This window comes from Nerophis lumbriciformis, linkage group LG39, assembly GCF_033978685.3.
Source record: "Nerophis lumbriciformis linkage group LG39, RoL_Nlum_v2.1, whole genome shotgun sequence".
Taxonomy (NCBI): domain Eukaryota; kingdom Metazoa; phylum Chordata; class Actinopteri; order Syngnathiformes; family Syngnathidae; genus Nerophis; species Nerophis lumbriciformis.
In genome coordinates, this window is record NC_084586.2 from 22580853 (window position 1) to 22600964 (window position 20112).

General features: G+C 44.0%; 1 protein-coding gene across 1 annotated transcript in view; it reads right to left on the minus strand.

Annotated features, from left to right (window-relative positions):
* scn4aa (sodium channel, voltage-gated, type IV, alpha, a) overlaps positions 1 to 10529 on the minus strand; it is a 54277-nt gene extending 43748 nt beyond the window's left edge. Inside the window, 9 exon segments of the mRNA XM_072912708.1 lie at positions 2228 to 2333; positions 2408 to 2578; positions 4154 to 4351; positions 4432 to 4573; positions 4647 to 4710; positions 4776 to 5066; positions 5195 to 5286; positions 9761 to 9889; positions 9954 to 10529. Coding sequence (XP_072768809.1) covers positions 2228 to 2333; positions 2408 to 2578; positions 4154 to 4351; positions 4432 to 4573; positions 4647 to 4710; positions 4776 to 5066; positions 5195 to 5286; positions 9761 to 9889; positions 9954 to 10519 — 1759 coding nt within the window. The 5' untranslated portion in view covers positions 10520 to 10529.
* Positions 10530 to 20112: the final 9583 nt, after the last annotated feature.

Below are 20112 nucleotides of genomic sequence, written 5' to 3' on the forward strand. Positions count from 1 at the left end.
GTTGACGCGTCAAAAGCTAATAGTAAAGGGGATCTGACAAATTAAAAAGAAGAACTGGAATGGAATGGCGATGTGCCCAAAGATTCATACCACTAACAATTGAATATTTGTATTTGTATCAAAGTTTAAAACATATGAAATTTCATGTATTACATACATTTCTTTTTGTCAAAATGGAAACAATGAAAACATTGAGAGCACCCAGCATGGACGAATAGAACAGACAAGTCATTGTTTTGTCTGCTTGCGGAAAACAAACATCCTAATCTACGATTTGACTCCCTCGAATGGCCTTGACGCTGTGAAAACAGGACCAGGCTGTTCTGAAAAACACCCCCCACAATGGCATACTTGCCAACCCTCCCGAAATTTCCGGGAGACTCCCGAAATTCAGCGCCTCTCCCGAAAACCTCCCGGGACAAATATTCTCCCGAAAATCTCCCGATTTTCAGCCGGGGCTGGAGGCCACGCCCCCTCCAGCTCCATGCGGACCTGAGTGAGGACAGCCTTTTTTTTATGGCAGGAGGACAACAGGGTGACAAGAACTAAATCATCCAGACTAGAGATACATTGTATTATTATGTTTATCTTACCTAAAAATAAATATATTAATTAATTAAAAAAAAAAAAACTAAATACATTTTTACTATATTTTGCTAAAAACATCAAAATTATTTGTATTTTTATTTGTATTTTTTCTGACTCCTTATTACATCCAGCCATAGAATTATACATGAAAATAAACATATTGGAAATAATTAATTTTAAATGATCATAATAATTCATTTAAAATGACCATATCTAATTATTAAAATAATTGCTTGTTTATCAACAACTTTAGCATTTTATTCATTACATTTTGAAGCTCTCAGAAGCCAAGTTATGTTATATTCCTTAAGATTTATTTATGCAAGTTTGAAGTATCAATTATCTAAACAGTTTTGTTTGCATATTTTCAGGATATATATATATATATATATATATATATATATATATATATATATATATATATATATATATATATATATATATATATATATACATATACATATACATATATATATATATATATATATATATATATATATATATATATATATATATATATATATATGTATATATATATATATATGTATATATATATATATGTATATGTATGTATATATATATGTATGTATGAAATACTTGACTTGGTGAATTCTAGCTGTCAATATACTCCTCCCCTCTTAACCACGCCCCCGCCCACAACCACGCCCCCGTCCCACCCCCGACCACGCCCCCCCCTCCCGAAATCGGAGGTCTCAAGGTTGGCAAGTATGCACAATGGACGCTTTTGACCTCCCTCCCTCCTCAACGACACTTGGAGTCGAACTTTTGCAGATCGGCCTTAGTCTAAAAAAACATTACATCATCATACCCAAGACAATTGGGCACACACGCACACCCCTCCCCCACCCCACGCCTTCACCACCGCTTGTTTCCCCTCGGGGTGATGGTCGGATGGCAGCGCTTCATAGCAGCAGTCGACCTCCAGGGTTCCAACTCCCTGCCCCTCTGTTGCCAGTTTGTCGTGATTAAACGTAACGTGTTTATGTGTGCATTGCATGGAGGTTTTTTCCCACTCCAGACTCGGCCCCCTTAGGAGCCCAGTCTAGATTGTATTTTTTACTCATCTCTTTCCCCAGAGTTTTACCTTTTTCCCATCTTTTACGGGGCGCCTTGTGGCGACCCATCAGCGTTCCTGTTCTGTAACCCTGTACACTGTTTGTTTGTCTCATCTTGAACGGGGTTGTGCTGAAAACAAAGTTTCGTTGTACTTGTGCAATGACAATAAAGACCTATCTGATCTGATCTGATCTGATTTAGTAAGAAAGATGAAGTATGCACATTATTCCCAGGCTTTCACGGGCCACATTAAATGACCTGTCGGGCCGGACATGGCCCCCGGGCCTTGAGTTTGACAATTGTGGTCTAAATGGTTATGGCTTGTTTTTATCGAGGTGGCAACTCTCCAGGGTAAAAGTGTCTGTATAAAACATAACACCCAGACGCAGAGATCCTTACCGCTGATTTAGTATTACTGTGAGGTCTTCTGGTCTCCTATTCTGAGCCTCTCTTCAGTCTAAGCCACGTTTATGTCCTCACACCCACAAAGGGCTCAACACTTTTACACTCTGAGCCACACCGCTGACATCCCTGCTTTCTGCAGATATTAGCATGAAGGTACCTCCCATGGCGCTAGAAGGCCGCTGCGTCCGGCCCGGGTCGTCCGCGTGAAGCATGCTGTGGACAGAGCCTAAAGACTTCTCCTTGGGCTCAGCATCTGCAGCAGACTGGAGAAGATGGTCACTCGTTGGTAACGGAGGCTTACAACTGAAGAAGAGTGGAGGATTAGACCACGACTGACCTCCGAGCAGGTCTGTGATTGGACGACGAGGCGGGGGACCGTCTTGCCATTGCAGTCTTTGATAGAGTTGTCGTGTTCGAGGCTACGCTCGTCACCGACCTGCTCGGACGCTAAAGGCCGACTGAGTGACTTCTTACTGCTCAGAGAGGTTTGACTCCCAGAGAGATGAACCTGCAAAACAAAGTAGAAAATGTCTTTAGTTCTCCCTGAACATGAATTGTTCAGTTTTTACATTTCAGACAATTGTATGATAGAACTTTTTGGCAACACTTTGGGGAAGACCCTTTTCTGATACCAGTGCTCTGCGATTACTAGCACGCTAGTCTCTCATGCCATACCACCCAGGTTCCAGTCCAATGCGAAACAGAAAAAAGCAGAGACTGAACCAAGCGCGTTACAGGGGTTAAAGTGGTGCCGTGACCCGGATGAGAGTGAGGTTTACAGAGGTGAGTGTAACGGAGGCCAGCCAGTCTGGCTTGGCCGTGTCTACATTGGTAAACCTCGTTCCCTGACAATTTTAAGAGCAGTGCTGGTTACCGGGTTGATAGCTCTGGCTTTTAGCCAAGCCGGACGAACCAGGTTGGATTCCTGTGTGGAACAGAAAAAGCAGTGACTGAACCAGGCAGGTTACAGTGGTGCTGTGACCCAGATGAGAGTGGGGTTTAGGTGGGTTAGTGTAACGAAAGCCAGCCAGTGTGGCTGGGCCATGTGTACGTTGGTAAACCTCACTCTTTGACAACCTCAAGAGCAGTGCTGGTTTCCAGGTTGATAGCTCGAGCTTTTAGCGCAATTCAAGATTCAAGATTGTTTATTGTCATATGCACAGTTGCCGTCCAATGAAAATCTTACTTTGCTAGTCCACTTCAACAAGTCACACGGTACTTAGCTAAAAATAAAAAAATAAAAATAAAAATGTATATACAAGGCACAGTAAGTAACATAACATTATTGCACATTCTGATTGACAGTCAACAGTATAAATATGGAGGTGACATTTGGTCACAGCAGCAGTTAAAGTGTCTTTAGTGATCAAAGGTGAAAGGTGTCTACAGTGATGGTTCACAGTTCGGGGGTGGTCATGGTAGCTGTCTTTTGTTCAAAAAGACAAAAGTATAACAGGGGGGGCTAGCATTCACAAGTTAGCATTCACAAGCCTGATGGCCTGTGGGTAGAAACTGTTTGTCAGTCTCGTAGTCCCGGATTTCAGGCTCCTGTATTGTCTGCCTGATGGTAGGAGGCTGAAGAGACTGTGTACTGTCCTTTATCATGTTGTGTGCTCTCCTGGTGGCCCTGGTAGAGTACATGTCCTGTAATGAGGGGAAGGCTGCTCCTGATATGAACTGAGCAGTTTTAATCACTCGCTGGAGTGCCTTCCTGTCCTTAGCAGTGCAGTTTCCATACCAGACCGCGATTGAGCTGGTAAGGACACTCTCAACCGTACTTCTATAGAAGTTGCTGAGAATTTTGGGTGGCATGCCAAATTTTCTCAGCCTTCTTAGGAAGTACAGTCGCTGCTGGGCTTTCTTTATTGTCCCAGGTGAGGTCCTCGCTGATGTGGAACCCGAGGAATTTAAAGGTTTTAAGTTTCAAGTCCTGTGTTAAACAGAAAAAGCCTAGACTGAACCAGGCGGGTTACCAAGGCAGGTCTGGATGTGTTCACTGGGAAAGAAGCCCACCCAAGATAGGTTCATCAAAACAAACAGGCTTCGCTACAGTATGTTATTGGGTTCTCGTGTGAAGGCATACCTGCTCCTGACTCTTGAGCTGCTCGAGGATCCGCTGGAACTCCTCCTCTTTCTCTCTGGCTTCTCGCTGCGTGGCCTGATTCTGCTCGTCATATGCCATGGCCACCACGGCCAGGATGAGGTTGATGAGGTAAAAGGAACCCAGGAAGATCACCACCACGAAGAAGAGCATGTACGTTTTCCCGGCCGCCCGCAGGATCTGTGTTTGGAACAAACAAGAAGCTACGAGAAATAAGGAGACATTTCTGACGTCTGGAGGAATGCTTGCTGAATTCCAACCATCTGGAATAGGTTTTCCCAGTAGTCCTGTGTCATGAGTCTGAAGAGCGCCAGGAAGGCCCAGCCAAAAGAGTCAAGGCTGGTGTAGCCATAGTTTGGGTTTCCCCCAGCCTTCATGCAGATGTAGCCTTCAGGGCAGTGTCTGAAGACAGGTCAAGGTGCTGAAGTCAGTCTTCTGCTCAGTCAACATTCATGTTAAAACATAACAGTCCTACCCGGCGTCAGAACTGTTCCCACACACCAAAGGATCTTTGCTGCCTTCCAGAAAGTAGTAGTTATCTGCAGACAAACAACACAAAACACTCAGAACTGCTCCATAGCGAAGCTTCAAGCAGGCATCTTACCCGAGTTCTCGATGTAGTCCAGGAAATTGAAGGTACCATTGGCGAGATCGGTACCGTTGACGCCCTCCGTCTCATTAAAAACCGCAGAGTCATCCAAGGCGGCGGTCACGTTGAACCAGTCGGCCGTCTCGTTAGTGTGGATGGGCCATCGCACGCACTTGTGCCGCAGGTTCCCCATGAACAGCTGCAAGCCCACTAGGGCGAACACTGCGAGAGCGAAGACCGTCAGGACCATGACGTCCACCATTTTCTTCACGGACTGGATCAGCGCGCCCACAATGGTTTTCAGACCTCAGCGGATAAAGACACCAAATCAAACACCAATGTCAAGAAGTATTCTGCTATAGGTTTCATAAATCAGGATTAGGGTTCGGCTTTTCAGACCAGTGAATATACAAAGGGAATCGATAGATGAGTACCAGGAATCACGGTGATTGTTTTGAGGGCTCGAAGCACACGGAACGTCCTGAGGGCAGACACGTTACCGAGGTCAACAAACTCTGTGACGTACCTGCGGAGAGACACCCAATAAAAGACTGAGCACAAATTCAACAGGCGGTTTTTGTCTTGAACTTTTTAACACAGCATGTCCAATAGGATTAGGAAGAAGTCGAGCTAATAGTACAAGATGGGTGGATGGTCTGAAAATTGGAAGGAAAGTTTGGTTTGGTGGCTGCAGGATTAGGTCTCTGCTTTTTGCAGATGATGTGGTCCTGATGGCTTCATCTGGCCAGGATCTTCAGCTCTCACTGGATCGGTTCGCAGCCGAGTGTGAAGCGACTGGGATGAGAATCAGCACCTCCAAGTCCGAGTCCATGGTTCTCGCCCGGAAAAGGGTGGAGTGCCATCTCCGGGTTGGGGAGGAGATCTTGCCCCAAGTGGAGGAGTTCAAGTACCTCGGAGTCTTGTTCACGAGTGAGGGAAGAGTGGATCGTGAGATCGACAGGCGGATCGGTGCGGCGTCTTCAGTAATGCGGACGCTGTATCGATCCGTTGTGGTGAAGAAGGAGCTGAGCCGGAAGGCAAAGCTCTCAATTTACCGGTCGATCTACGTTCCCATCCTCACCTATGGTCATGAGCTTTGGGTTATGACCGAAAGGACAAGATCACGGGTACAAGCGGCCGAAATGAGTTTCCTCCGCCGGGTGGCGGGGCTCTCCCTTAGAGATAGGGTGAGAAGCTCTGTCATCCGGGGGGAGCTCAAAGTAAAGCCGCTGCTCCTCCACATGGAGAGGAGCCAGATGAGGTGGTTCGGGCATCTGGTCAGGATGCCACCCGAACGCCTCCCTAGGGAGGTGTTTAGGGCACGTCCGACCGGTAGGAGGCCGCGGGGAAGACCCAGGACACGTTGGGAAGACTATGTCTCCCGGCTGGCCTGGGAACGCCTCGGGGTCCCACAGGAAGAGCTGGACGAAGTGGCTGGGGAGAGGGAAGTCTGGGCTTCCCTGCTTAGGCTGCTGCCCCCGCGACCCGACCTCGGATAAGCGGAAGAAGATGGATGGATGGATGTAATGTCGGATGTCGGCTTTGAGCTACAACTTGAATCAGAAGCTGCCCAAGAGAACCCAGAACTCAAGATCTTCAGGTCACCTCAAAGAGAAACAGCATTCTTTTGAGGACAAACTTGTACAGATTCTGGAGAGGGAGTACGGATGCTTCCGAAGGGGGGTGAGGGAAGTCATCTATGTCAAGGTTGAAAAACCATCCCTGAACAAAAGGAGGTGGTCTGCAACACTACCTAGTTGCCGCATACAACACTGTCCTTTCAACCATTTCTAAGAGACTCTAGGTTTTAGCCTCTAACAAATAACAGGAATTGGGAACTTTTCGGTTCCAGGTGCCCCGTTTGTGCCATTAATACAACTCAATGGAATGCTAACGTGGGTGATTCTAGTCTACCAACTTATTTTGGGATGGTTTTGCCACACAATACCTCTTTTTAATGACTGCTGTTGCCATTGACACACGGGTCGCTCCTTTGCATCTTTACAGCTGCTTTTTCACACCAAGGTAAGAGGCTAAACATATTTTAGGACAAACTGAACAGTACAGCTGCGATGAATGAAAACATCCATAGACCAGTGTTTTTCAACCACTGTGCCATACAGTCTGATTATCTAATTTCACCTATTTGGGTTAAAAATATTTTTTTGCAAACCAGTAATTACAGTCTGCAAATGATGTGTTGTTGTTGAGTGGTTGGTCGTTGCTGTCTTGAGCTCGGCAGAGTAACCGTGTAATACTCTTCCGTATCAGTAGGTGGCAGCAGGTAGCTAATTGCTTTTGTTGATGTCGGGAACAGCGGGAGGCAGCGTGCAGGTAAGAAGGTATCTAACGCTTAAACCAAAAATAAGCAAAAGGTGAGTGCCCCTGAGAAAAGGCATTGAAGCTTAGGGAAGGCTATGCAGAACAAAACTAAAACTGAACTGGCTACAAAGTAAACAAAGACAGAATGCTGGACGACAGCAAAGACTTACTGTGGAGCAGAAAGCGTCCACAATGTACATCCGAACATGACATGACAATCAACAATGTACCCACAAAGAAGGATAAAAACAAGTGCAATATTCTTGACTGCTAAAACAAAGTAGATGCGGGAAATATCGCTCAAAGGAAGACATGGAACTGCTACAGGAAAATACCAAAAAAAGAGAAAAAGCCACCAAAGTAGGAGCGCAAGACAAGAAGTAAAACACTACACACAGGAAAACAGCACAAAAGTCCAAATAAGTCAGGGTGTGATGTGACAGGTGGTGACAGTACACCTACTTTGAGACAAGAGCTATAGTGATGCATGCTTGGTTATGCTTCAAAGCAGGGGTGCTCACACTTTTTCTGCAGGCGAGCTACTTTTCAATTGATCAAGTCGTGGGGATCTACCTCATTCATATATATCATTTATATTTACTTATTTATGAAATATATGTTTTTGTTAACAAGTTAAAGGTGTTTAATGATAATGCAAGCATGTTTAACACATATAGTTAATATTGTTAATACATTGAAGGTGTTTAATGATAATACAAGTATGTTTAATACATATAGTTAATATTGTTAACAAGCTAAAGGTGTTTAAAGATAATGCAAGCATGTTTAACACATATAGTTAATATTGTTAACAAGTTAAAGGTGGTTAAAAATAATACAAGCATGTTTAACACAAATAGTTAATATTGTTAATACATTAAAGGTGTTTAATGATAATACAAGTATGTTTAATACATATAGTTAATATTGTTAACAAGTTAAAGGTGGTTAAAAATAATACAAGCATGTTTAACACAAATAGTTAATATTGTTAACAACTTAAAGGTGGTTAAAGATAATGCAAGCATGTTTAACACATATAGTTAATATCGTTAACAAGTTAAAGGTGGTTAAAAATAATACAAGCATGTTTAACACAAATAGTTAATATTGTTAACAACTTAAAGGTGGTTAAAGATAATACAAGCATGTTTAACACATATAGTTAATATTGTTAACAAGTTAAAGGTGGTTAAAGATAATACAAGCATGTTTAACACATATAGATTCCTTTCTTTCATGAAGACAAGAATATAAGTTGGTGTATTACCTGATTCTGATGCCTTGCATTGATTGGAATCAGACAGTGGTGATGATAACGTCCGCATTTTCGAATGGAGGAGAAAAAAAGTCCTCCTTTCTGTCCAATACCACATGAAAGTGGTTGGTTTTTGGCATCTTATTTGTCCAGCTTCCGTACTCCTTTGTATACACTTTACAAGAAATACATTGTCGGCAAACTCCGTAGCTTGCTAGCTTGTGCACGCCAGCTTTCTGAGACTCTTATTTTGGTAAATGATAAATAAATAAATGGGTTGTACTTGTATAGCGCTTTTCTACCTTCAAGGTACTCAAAGCGCTTTGACACTACTTCCACATTTACCCATTCACACACACATTCACACACTGATGGAGTGAGCTGCCATGCAAGGCGCTAACCAGTACCCATCAGGAGCAAGGGTGAAGTGTCTTGCTCAGGACACAACGGACATGACGAGGTTGATACTAGGTGGGGATTGAACCGGGGACCCATGGGTTGCGCACGGCCACTCTCCCACTGTTCCACGCCGTCCCTGAAACATCTTATAAGACAACCTAAACGGTCCATAAGTGATCAAGTGGCTTCATCGGTTCTTTCTCATGACTAGATAGGACAGCTCGAATTTTAAACAAGAACCGATGAAATAGACTTCTAAGACCACCTGGACAGTCCAGTTGTGAACAATTCAATAGAAGCTTCATCGGTTCTTTCTCATGACTAGATAGGACAGCTCGAGTTTTAAACAAGAACCGATGAAATAGTATTCTAAGACAACCTGGACAGTCCAGTTGTGAATGATTCATTAGAGGCGTCATCTGTTCTTTCTCATGACTAGATAGGACAGCTTGAGTCTTTCGGCAAGAACCGATGAAATAGTCTTCTAGGACAACCTGGACAGTCCAGTTATGGTAGCGCAGGCAGGATGAAGCAGAGCTTTTATTGTGCAACTGTGCAGTCGGTCTTTGGAGTTTTGACGACAGGTACGGCGCCAGAGTCTGTTGAAATAAAGTGTTTCTCGCCTTCCAGTCGGTAATTTTAATGAGCTGGCAGCAGCCGGCGTCATCTCAGAAGACCCTCGGGTGCCGTGACTGTCAATCAAGTGACGAAAGTGACGTCACAGTGAAGATTTATGATCGCTCATTTTTAGGACTATTTTTTTAATGCCTGGCTGGTGATCGACTGACACACCCTCCGAGATCGACCGGTAGATCGCGATCGACGTAATGAGCACCCCTGCTTTAAAGTCATATCCAACTGAGTTTTGTTTTTTAATGATATCCGCTGGTGGTGTGCCTCCGCATTTTTTCAACGCAAAAAAGTGCTCTGGCTCAAAAAAGGTTGAAAAACACTGCCCTGGACAACCCCGTATGGACCGTGACCAAAACACCTGCAGGCTTATGGATCAATGTGGACTTACGCCATGCTGATCACCATGAAGTCCAGCCAGTTCCACGGATCTCGAAGGAATGTAAAAGAGCCAATACAGAAGCCCCGAGATAATATTTTGACGGTGGCCTCGAAGGTGTAAATCCCGGTAAAAGCGTACCTGTGGACAAACGGGAGTGAGCAGAGAATGTGGCCCTCAAACATCCCCAAGTCGGTGCACTCACTCGACATTTTTACTCCACGCCGGTGGGCTGCTCATGGTCATGAAGACACAGTTGGACAGAATGGTGATCATGATGAACATGCTGAATAATTTGATTGAGGGGTTAAGGAAAAGAAAGGTTTAGTAAGATGCAATCATCGCTGGAGGAAGGGAAGGATATGAATGGATGAGGATTTTGATGGCCGCTCTCCTGACGGGGCTGAAGGGGCTCAGAAGGTAGCACGCCGGCTCCGCGTTGAACCTGTAGATGGTGTTACCTTTGCTCATCACGATAAAGGTCTTCTGGGCCCTGTAGAAGGGGTCCAGGTCCTCCAGGGGCGTGTTGATCATCTCAGCTGGAGGGTCTCCGTAAATCCACGGCAGACTCTTGCCGGCTTCCAGGTCGGCGTGGGGTGCCTCCTTCTCCTTCTCCTCCTCCTCCTTCTTCTTCCTCTTCTCCTCCTCGCTTTTGTCTACTTTGGCAGCCTTCTTCTCCACTTCCGCTTTGAGACGCTCGATCTTCGCCAGCGATTCCAGGGTGAAGGGGCGCAACGCGTCGGTGCCTGGGAGAGGGAGCGCGGGCGCCATCTTGGCATTGCGAAGGGGTTCCGCCACTCCCGGGTCACCCTCGAAAGAGCTGGAGAGCGGGAGAGCGGGAGACAGACACACCATACACTGTAAAACAACTAATCTATAGATAGACAGTAAAAAAAAACTGGTACCTCAGTTGCCCAAATTTTACTGTAAAAATCTGTATTTTTTACATAGAATTACTGGGATTAACTGAAAACCGGTACTACTGTTAATTTTTTCTGTACAACTTTTTCATAAAATCTATAGTCGATTTAGAGTGCATTACAGCATACTTGCCAACCTTGAGACCTCCAATTTCGGGAGGTGGGGGGTGGGTGCGGGGGGCGTGGTTGGGGGCGTGGTTAAGAGGGGAGGAGTATATTTACAGCTAGAATTCACCAAGTCAAGTATTTCATATATATATATATATATATATATATATATATATATCCCCGCGACCCCGAAGGGAATAAGCGGTAGAAAATGAATGGATGGATGGATGGATGGATGGATATATATATATATATATATAAGGCTGCAACTGTCAAAAGAAACCTGATTGCCCTCTCAACGGGGGGTGCTTACAAACATCAGTTGTTTACCAATCTAAGACACGCAAGGACATTAACACATCCGACACATATGTAGGATTAACCGAGGGAGAGTTCAAAACCAGATGGAACAATCACAAGGCTTCTTTCAGGAACCAAAACCTGCGGAATACCACAGAACTCAGCAAACACATTTGGGACCTCAAAGACAATAATGTTGAATATTCAATAACATGGCAAATTCTTGCATCCAGCACACCTTACAATAGTGGTAATAAAAGATGCAACCTATGCTTGAAAGAGAAACTGTTTATTATTTACCGTCCAGACCTGTCATCCCTCAACAAGCGCAGCGAAATTGTAACAGCATGCCGCCACAGACGGAAACACCTCCTAGGTAACACATGAGCCAATCACCACGCCCCTACGCCAGCCTGTACCCACCCACTCTGTGCCCTATATAAACCATGGTATGTGAATGCTCCCATTAAAATCTCCTGATGATTGAGGGAACCCCCCTCATGAAACAGGCCTGTAGAGATGAAATAGTCTTGTGATTTTTTTTCCCACACATACATATATTGCGCTCTACTACGGTATCGAGCACTATTTTTTGGATAACCTTATTAAGACATATATATATATATATATATATATATATATATAAAATAAATAATTTACTTTCAGTGAATTCTAGCTATATATATATATATATATATATATATATATATATATATATATATATATATATATATATATATATATATATATATATATATACACACACAATACATATAAATAAAAGAAATACTTGAATTTCAGTGTTCATTTATTTACACATATACACACACATAACACTCATCTACTCATTGTTGAGTTAAGGGTTGAATTGTCCATCCTTGTTCTATTCTCTGTCACTATCTTTCTAACCATGCTGAACACCCTCTCTGATGATGCATTGCTGTGTGGCACGCACAAAAGTGCTTTCATCAAATGCACTAGATGGCAGTATTGTCCTGTTTAAGAGTGTCACAACATTGCTGTTTACGGCAGACGAACTGCTTTACTGTAGACGTTCTTTATATTGTGGGAAAGCGGACTCAGGTCCTGCATGGTGCTGGAGGGGGCGTGGCCTCCAGCTCCGCCTGAATTTCGGGAGATTTTCGGGAGAAAATTTGTCCCGGGAGGTTTTCGGGAGAGGCGCTGAATTTCGGGAGTCTCCCGGAAAATCCGGGAGGGTTGGCAAGTATGCATTACAGTAATTGGAAAAATTGCCCTACTTTTATTTTTAAAGTCCCACTTAAGATCTGTCAGTTTTGGTTGATTTTGGCGTGTGTCTGTGGCAGCGTCGGAGAAAGTTATACATGTAAACAAACTACGGTGAGTTCAAAGACCGCCAAAATTAGTAGGACAAAACGGTGCTTGCCAAATCCTCTTATCATTGAAGCATGTTTGATATAAACTGTTGGATTTCTAACAATTAGGAAAGTTTGTGTCATGTTTTCCTCCTACAGAAACCATATTAAAACAAACATCCATCCATCCATCCATCCATCTTCTTCCGCTTATCCGAGGTCAGGTCGCGGGGGCAGCAGCCTAAGCAGGGACGCCCAGACTTCCCTCTCCCCAGCCACTTCATCCAGCTCCTCCCGGGGGATCCCGAGGCGTTCCCAGGCCAGCCGGGAGACATAGTCTTCCCAACGTGTCCTGGGTCTTCCCCGTGGCCTCCTACCGGTCGGACGTGCCCTAAACACCTTCCTAGGGAGGCGTTCGGGTGGCATCCTGACCAGATGCCCGAACCACCACATCTGGCTCCTCTCCATGTGGAGGAGCAGCGGCTTTACTTTGAGCTCCCCCGGATGGCAGAGCTTCTCACCCTATCTCTAAGGGAGAGACCCGCCACCCGGCGGAGGAAACTCATTTCGGCCGCTTGTACCCGTGATCTTGTTCTTTCGGTCATGACCCAAAGCTCATGACCATAGGTGAGGATGGGAACGTAGATGGACCGGTAAATCGAGATCTTTGCCTTCTGGCTCAGCTCCTTCTTCACCACAACGGATCGATACAGCGTCCGCATTACTGAAGACGCCGCACCGATCCGCATGTCGATCTCACCATCCACTCTTCCCTCACTCGTGAACAAGACTCCGAGGTACTTGAACTCCTCCACTTGGGGCAGGGTCTCCTCCCCAACCCGGAGATGGCACTCCACCCTTTTCCGGGCGAGAACCATGGACTCGGATTTGGAGGTGCTGATTCCCATCCCAGTCGCTTCACACTCGGCTGCGAACCGATCCAGTGAGAGCTGAAGATCCTGGCCAGATGAAGCCATCAGGACCACATCATGTTTAAAAAGCAGAGACCTAATCCTGCAGCCACCAAACCAGATCCCCTCAACGCCTTGACTGCGCCTAGAAATTCTGTCCATAAAGGTTATGGACAGAATGGGTGACAAAGGGCAGCCCTGGCGGAGTCCAACCCTCACTGGAAACGTGTCCGACTTACTGCCGGCAATGCGGACCAAGCTCTGACACTGATCATACAGGGAGCGAACTGCCACAATAAGACAGTCCGTTACCCCATACTCTCTGAGCACTCCCCACAGGACTTCCCGGGGTACACGGTCGAATGCCTTCTCCAAGCCCACAAAACACATGTAGACTGGTTGAGCAAACTCCCATGCACCCTCAAGGACCCTGCCCAGAGTATAGAGCTGGTCCACAGTTCCACCACCAGGACGAAAACCACACTGTTCCTCCTGAATCCGAGGTTCGACTATCCGGCGTAGCCTCCTCTCCAGTACACCTGAATAGACCTTACCGGGTAAAACAAACAAAAAAACATTTTTCCACCATCTTTTTCCATTTTTATACATTTTTGAAAAAGCTCCAGGAAGCCACGAGCATCAAGAGCCGAGGGTTGCCGACCCCCGCTCTAGTGGGACATGCGAAAGTTAAGTCGGAGAAAATGCGGTGGCTTATAAACTCATTTAATGTTGCTGGGCAAAAGTGTCATGGAGTGATAGCGGTTGGAGGAACCATTTTTGATTGATTGAAACTTTTATTAGTAGATTACATGAGTGTTTTTCAACAACTGTGACTAGATACAGTCTGGTGTGCCGTGGGAGATGATCTAATTTCACCTATTTGGGGTAAAAAATATTTTTTGCAAAGCAGTAATTATAGTCTGCAAATGATGTGTTGTTGTTGAGTGTCGGTGCTGTCTAGAGCTCGGCAGAGTAACCGTGTAACACTCTTTCATATCAGTAGGTGGCAGCTGGTAGCTAATTGCTTTGTTGATGTCGGAAACAGCGGGAGGCAGTGTGCAGGTAAAAAGGTATTTAATGCTTAAACCAAAAATAAAGAAAAGGTGAGTGCCCCTAAGAAAAGGCATTGAAGCTTAGGGGAGGCTATGCAGAACGAAACTAAAACTGAACTGGCTACAAAGTAAACAAAAACAGAATGCTGGACAACAGCAAAGACTTACTGTGGAGCAAAGATAGCGTCCACAATGTGCATTTGAACATGACATGACAATCGACAATGTCCCCACGAAAAAGGATAAAAACAACTGAAATATTCTTGATTGCTAAAACAAAGTAGATGCGGGAAATATCGCTCAAAGGAAGACATGAAACTGCTACAGGAAAATACCAAAAAAAAGAGAAAAAGCCACCAAAATAGGAGCGCAAGACAAGAAGTAAAACACTACACACAGGAAAACAGCAAACAAGTCCAAATAAGTCAGGGTGTGATGTGACAGGTGGTGACAGTACACCTACTTTGAGACAAGAGCTATATTGATGCATGCTTGGTTATGCTTTAAAGTCATATCCAACTATTGGGACGACTTTTTACTGACAACTGAGTTCTGTTTTTTAAAGATTTCTGCTGGTGGTGTGCCTCCGCATTTTTTCAACGCAAAAAATGTGCCTTGGCTCAAAAAAGGTTGAAAAACACTGGATTAACATATTCCGTACAATTGACCACTAAATGGTAACACCCGGATACGTTTTTCAACTTCTTTAAGTCGGGGTCCACGTTAATCGATTCACTGACCCAAAGTGTGACAAACGTCAGAAAAGAAGAAAACAAAATTGTCCATTGGAAAATGACGGAAATTGTGGACAATTCAGGGGAACATGTCAATAAATATGACTCAAGATAGTCCAAAATGCTTAAGAAATGTAGACAATAATGCTGTCTTCATGTTAATTGCTATTGTTGGAATAATTGTTTGTAAGTTATCACAAAAGAAACGTTGTATTATGAATGCTGTCTTTCGAGGCCTAACAAGAGGAAGAAGGCTCGTAAAACTCCACTGTGATTTCAACACGGACAGATGGCAGGATCTGCTCAACTTCCAGAGGAACTCTCTTTGAAGTGTTAAACGAACTCTCTTTGAAGTCAACGCTATTTACGACCCGCTGCCCTTTTGAAGCAACTGTGGTCAGGAGACGGGAGGGGTTATCCATTGTCCTCCAACACCTGCCCCAGCTGGATCCAGGAAGAGCCCAAACCCGAGAAATCCCACTTCTTGGTCTTCAAAACGACCGAAAACAATGACTGTTTTACATACTCCCCATTCCTGCTGAGACATGTGTTGGTGCGTGAACATTGAACATTGTAATAAAGAGGAGACGAAAACCTTCTTCGTCAGAGCGTGCTAAGACACTGTAAGAGGTTACAGGTTGACGCTGTCTCTCCTCAATTGAGTCCAAATTGAATTCTGTCTCTGTTTGATTCCTTGCCTTTTGTCTTGTTTAATAGATGTCCTCAGTGTTTGAACGTGACAGCTGTGATACACGTACATCAATACGATTGTCACACTCGACAACAGACCAGTGAGTGACCACACACACACACACACACACACACACACACACACACACACACACACACACACACACACACACACACACACACACACACACACACACACACACACACGTAGCGGAGTGATAACACAGTAGAAGATGCATTCCCACATGTGAGGGGTATTCTGTGGCGGCCCAGCTGCTCGCGGCCGTCAAGACGTGGCGTCGTGTTTCATGAGCGAGATGACCGCGCTCATTCCTCCCTGGCACAGCCTGGTGTGCCCGCCTCACATCCCCGCGATAAACAGCTCGGATCACCGGGCTTGTACGCACCAGGCGGACTACCGTGCACTTCACACCCGGGGTGGGGGGGGGGGGTCTTTTCACAACTAAGCTTCCGCCTTAAGCTCACTTTGCACGCCATGTGTTGACGACAAGACCGCCTTGACCTCCCGACTTATACTCTCACCTGTGCACGCCCGCTGGCCCTGGGAACGCCCAATCCAAAATCCCATTTGTCAGCCTTGACAGTGTATATAACACCACGCATGCCGGACATGCGACCTTTGGCATTCCGGTAACGGGCACACCTCTGGGTCAGACTGGCAGGCCTCGGAATGTCGGCGGCGATGTTCACCTCGAGAAAACTTTGGGGTTCGTTTCTGGATGTTGGTCAACGTCAGCGTGCGTTTAAAGAATGATTGCAAAAGGACGTTGGTGAAAACCAAATCCACAAAGGCAACTTCACTTTCCTGTCAGTTCATAGCAGCAGTATGAATAATAATAATAATAGATTGTATTTGTAAAAAGCACTTTACATTGAGTAAACAACCTCAAAGTGCTACAGTGTATAAAAAATAAAAAATAAAAAGATAATAAAAAAAATAAATAAAAATAAAAACTAGAACAGCCATATAGCAAAAACAAGTGTGCATATATCTAAAAAAAAAAAAGTTTTTTTTTTAAAAAGAAGGGTTTTTAAGCCTTTTTTTAAAGCATCCACAGTCTGTGGTGCCCTCAGGTGGTCAGGAAGAGCGTTCCACAGACTCGGAGCGGAAAAGCCCGGTCTCCCATTGTTCGTAGCTTTGTCCTCGGAGGTTGGAGGTTAGCCTGTCCGGAGCGGAGGTGTCGTGTGGAGGATTTGGGGGTGAGTAGTTTTGCAACAACAGAGACAAAACAATGTCGTTTATATTATCTAATACAGACTCAAAATATTGTCTTGAAACTAGAAGAGGAAATTCCTGAATGCTCCGATGCTGAAGTTGAAGTGAAATGCTGACAGAATGTAGAATGAATGTTGGAATGCTTTGAATGTTGAAGACTTTGAATTTCCAGGAAAAACGGAATTTGGTTTGGAACTTGGGAAAGTGTTAGTTTCAGACCTTGGCCGAGTCATACCAAAGACTATAAAAAAGGGAGCCATTACCTCCCTGCTTGGCACTCAACATCAAGGGTTGGAATTGGGGGTTAAATCAGCAAAAATTATTCCCGGGCGCAGCCACCGCTGCCGCCCACTGCTCCCCTCACCTCCCAGGGGGTGATCAAGGGGATGGGTCAAATGCAGAGGACAAATTTCACCACACCTAGTGTGTGTGTGACAATCATTGGTACTTTAACTTTAACTTGAAAGTGGTACAGTGTATAAAAAAAAATAGAATAAAAAATAAAAAGATAATAAAAAATAAATAAAAATAAAAACTAGAAAAGCCAAATAGCAAAAACTAGTATTCATATATCTAAAAAAAAAAAAGAGGCTTTTTTAAAAAGAAGGGTTTTTAAGCCTTTTTTAAAAGCATCCACAGTCTGTGGTGCCCTCAGGTGGTCAGGGAGAGCGTTCCACAGACTCGGAGCAGAAAAGCAGATAGCCCGGTCTCCCATTGTTCGTAGCTTTGTCCTCGGAGGTTGGAGGAGGTTAGCCTGTCCGGAGCGGAGGTGTCGTGTGGAGGATTTGGGGGTGAGTAGTTTTGCATCAAGGGAGACAAAACAATGTCGTTTATATTATCTAATACAGACTCAAAATATTGTCTTGAAACTAGAAGAGGAAATTCCTGAATGCTCCGATGCTGAAGTTGAAGTGAAATGCTGACAGAATGTAGAATGAATGTTGGAATGTTGGAATGCTTTGAATGTTGAAGACTTTGAATTTCCAGGAAAAACGGAATTTGGTTTGGAACTTGGGAAAGTGTTAGTTTGAATGTCCAGAATGAGTGGAATGTGTTGATGTTGGAATGCTTTGAATAGGTTGAAAAATGTAGGAATTGTACTACTCAGTGGCCTAGTGTCCGCCCTGAGATGGGTAGGTTGTGAGTTCAGACCCCGGCCGAGTCATACCAAAGACTATAAAAAAGGGAGCCATTACCTCCCTGTTTGGCACTCAACATCAAGGGTTGGAATTGGGGGTTGAATCACCAAAAATGATTCCCGGGCGCAGCCACCGCTGCTGCTCACTGCTCCCCTCACCTCCCGGGGGGTGAACAAGGGTGATGGGTCAAATGCAGAGGACAAATTTCACCACATCTCGTGTGTGTGTGACAATCATTGCTACTTTAACTTTCACTTAACAGATAGGTCGTGCACTTTTTAGTGAGAGATGAGACAAAAACTAACCCGGACCCGCTTTATGAGGCATGTTTGGGGGGGGGGGGGGGGGGGGGGGGGGTGGAGTTGCGCCACCAGGCGTTTGGTCAGGGCAACATCCACACGCTCTTGTTGGTCAGGGCAACATCCACACGTCCTTGTTCTCAAGGGGGTGGTATCGCACCTTCAACACCCTGTCAGCCGCCAGTTAAGCCGCTATGCAAAGCCTATATGGAGACCTTGGTGGAGCAGCTTCATCGCTCACTGGGGCCCCTCTCTCGCCCTGTCGGAAACATACGCCCGCGTGGTCGCAATACCACCGAGCTGTGAAGACCCGGGTCCAGAGGTCCCGTGCGGTCCCCCCCACAGTACGGGCCTTGTGATTTATAGAGCACACCACCACCACTCCATGTCAGCACCTGGCAACACAAGCCAGGGCCCAACATGCCATCCAGTCATTATATATGTTAGCTCATTACGGCAGTGGTTCTCAAACTTTTTTTGTCATCCCCCACTTTGGACAAGGGGGAGTTTTCAAGCCCCACCTGCCCCCATCGCCCCAACAGAGCGCTAATGCCAAGCTTTAACATTTTTAAATTTATTGAACATCAAGTTGTATACATTCAAACTCAATAACATAAAATAACATCAAGTTCAATAATAAATAAAATAACTGTGCAGCTGTGGTATAACTTGCATCAAGTTCAATAATAAATAAAATAACTTCCATCAAGTTCAATAATAAATAAAACAAAAGTGTTATAACTTGCATCACGTTCAATAATAAATAAATAAAAAAAGTGTTATAACTTGCATCAAGTTCAATAATAAATCAAAAAAAGTGTTATAACTTGCATCACGTTCAATAATAAATCAAAAAAAGTGTTATAACTTGCATCACGTTCAATAATAAATAAAAAAAAGTGTTATAACTTGCATCACGTTCAATAATAAATCAAAAAAAGTGTTATAACTTGCATCACGTTCAATAATAAATCAAAAAAAGTGTTATAACTTGCATCAAGTTCAATAATAAATCAAAAAAAGTGTTATAACTTGAATCAAGTTCAATAATAAATCAAACAAAAGTGTTATAACTTGCATCAAGTTCAATAATAAATCAAAAAAAGTGTTATAACTTGCATCACGTTCAATAATAAATCAAAAAAAGTGTTATAACTTGCATCACGTTCAATAATAAATCAAAAAAAGTGTTATAACTTGCATCAAGTTCAATAATAAATCAAATAAAAGTGTTATAACTTGCATCAAGTTTAATAATAAATCAAATAACTTGCATCAAGTTCAATAATAAATCAAAAAAAGTGTTATAACTTGCATCAAGTTCAAAAATAAATAAAACAAAAGTGTTATAACTTGCATCAAGTTCAATAATAAATCAAAAAAAGTGTTATAACTTGCATCAAGTTCAATAATGAATCAAATAACTTGCATCAAGTTCAATAATAAATACAATAAAAGTGCCACTTTGCAATCTTTGCAAAAAAAAAAAAGGAGGAGCTATGCATTTGGCAAGACAGGGCAAGTGACAGCACTTTTCCCCGGGAGAGCCACCTTGCTTCACTGTGAAACAGCACGGCTGTATGATCAGCTCCCATTTCCTCACACAGTGCAGAGAACAGTCGCACTTTCAGTGGTCGTGT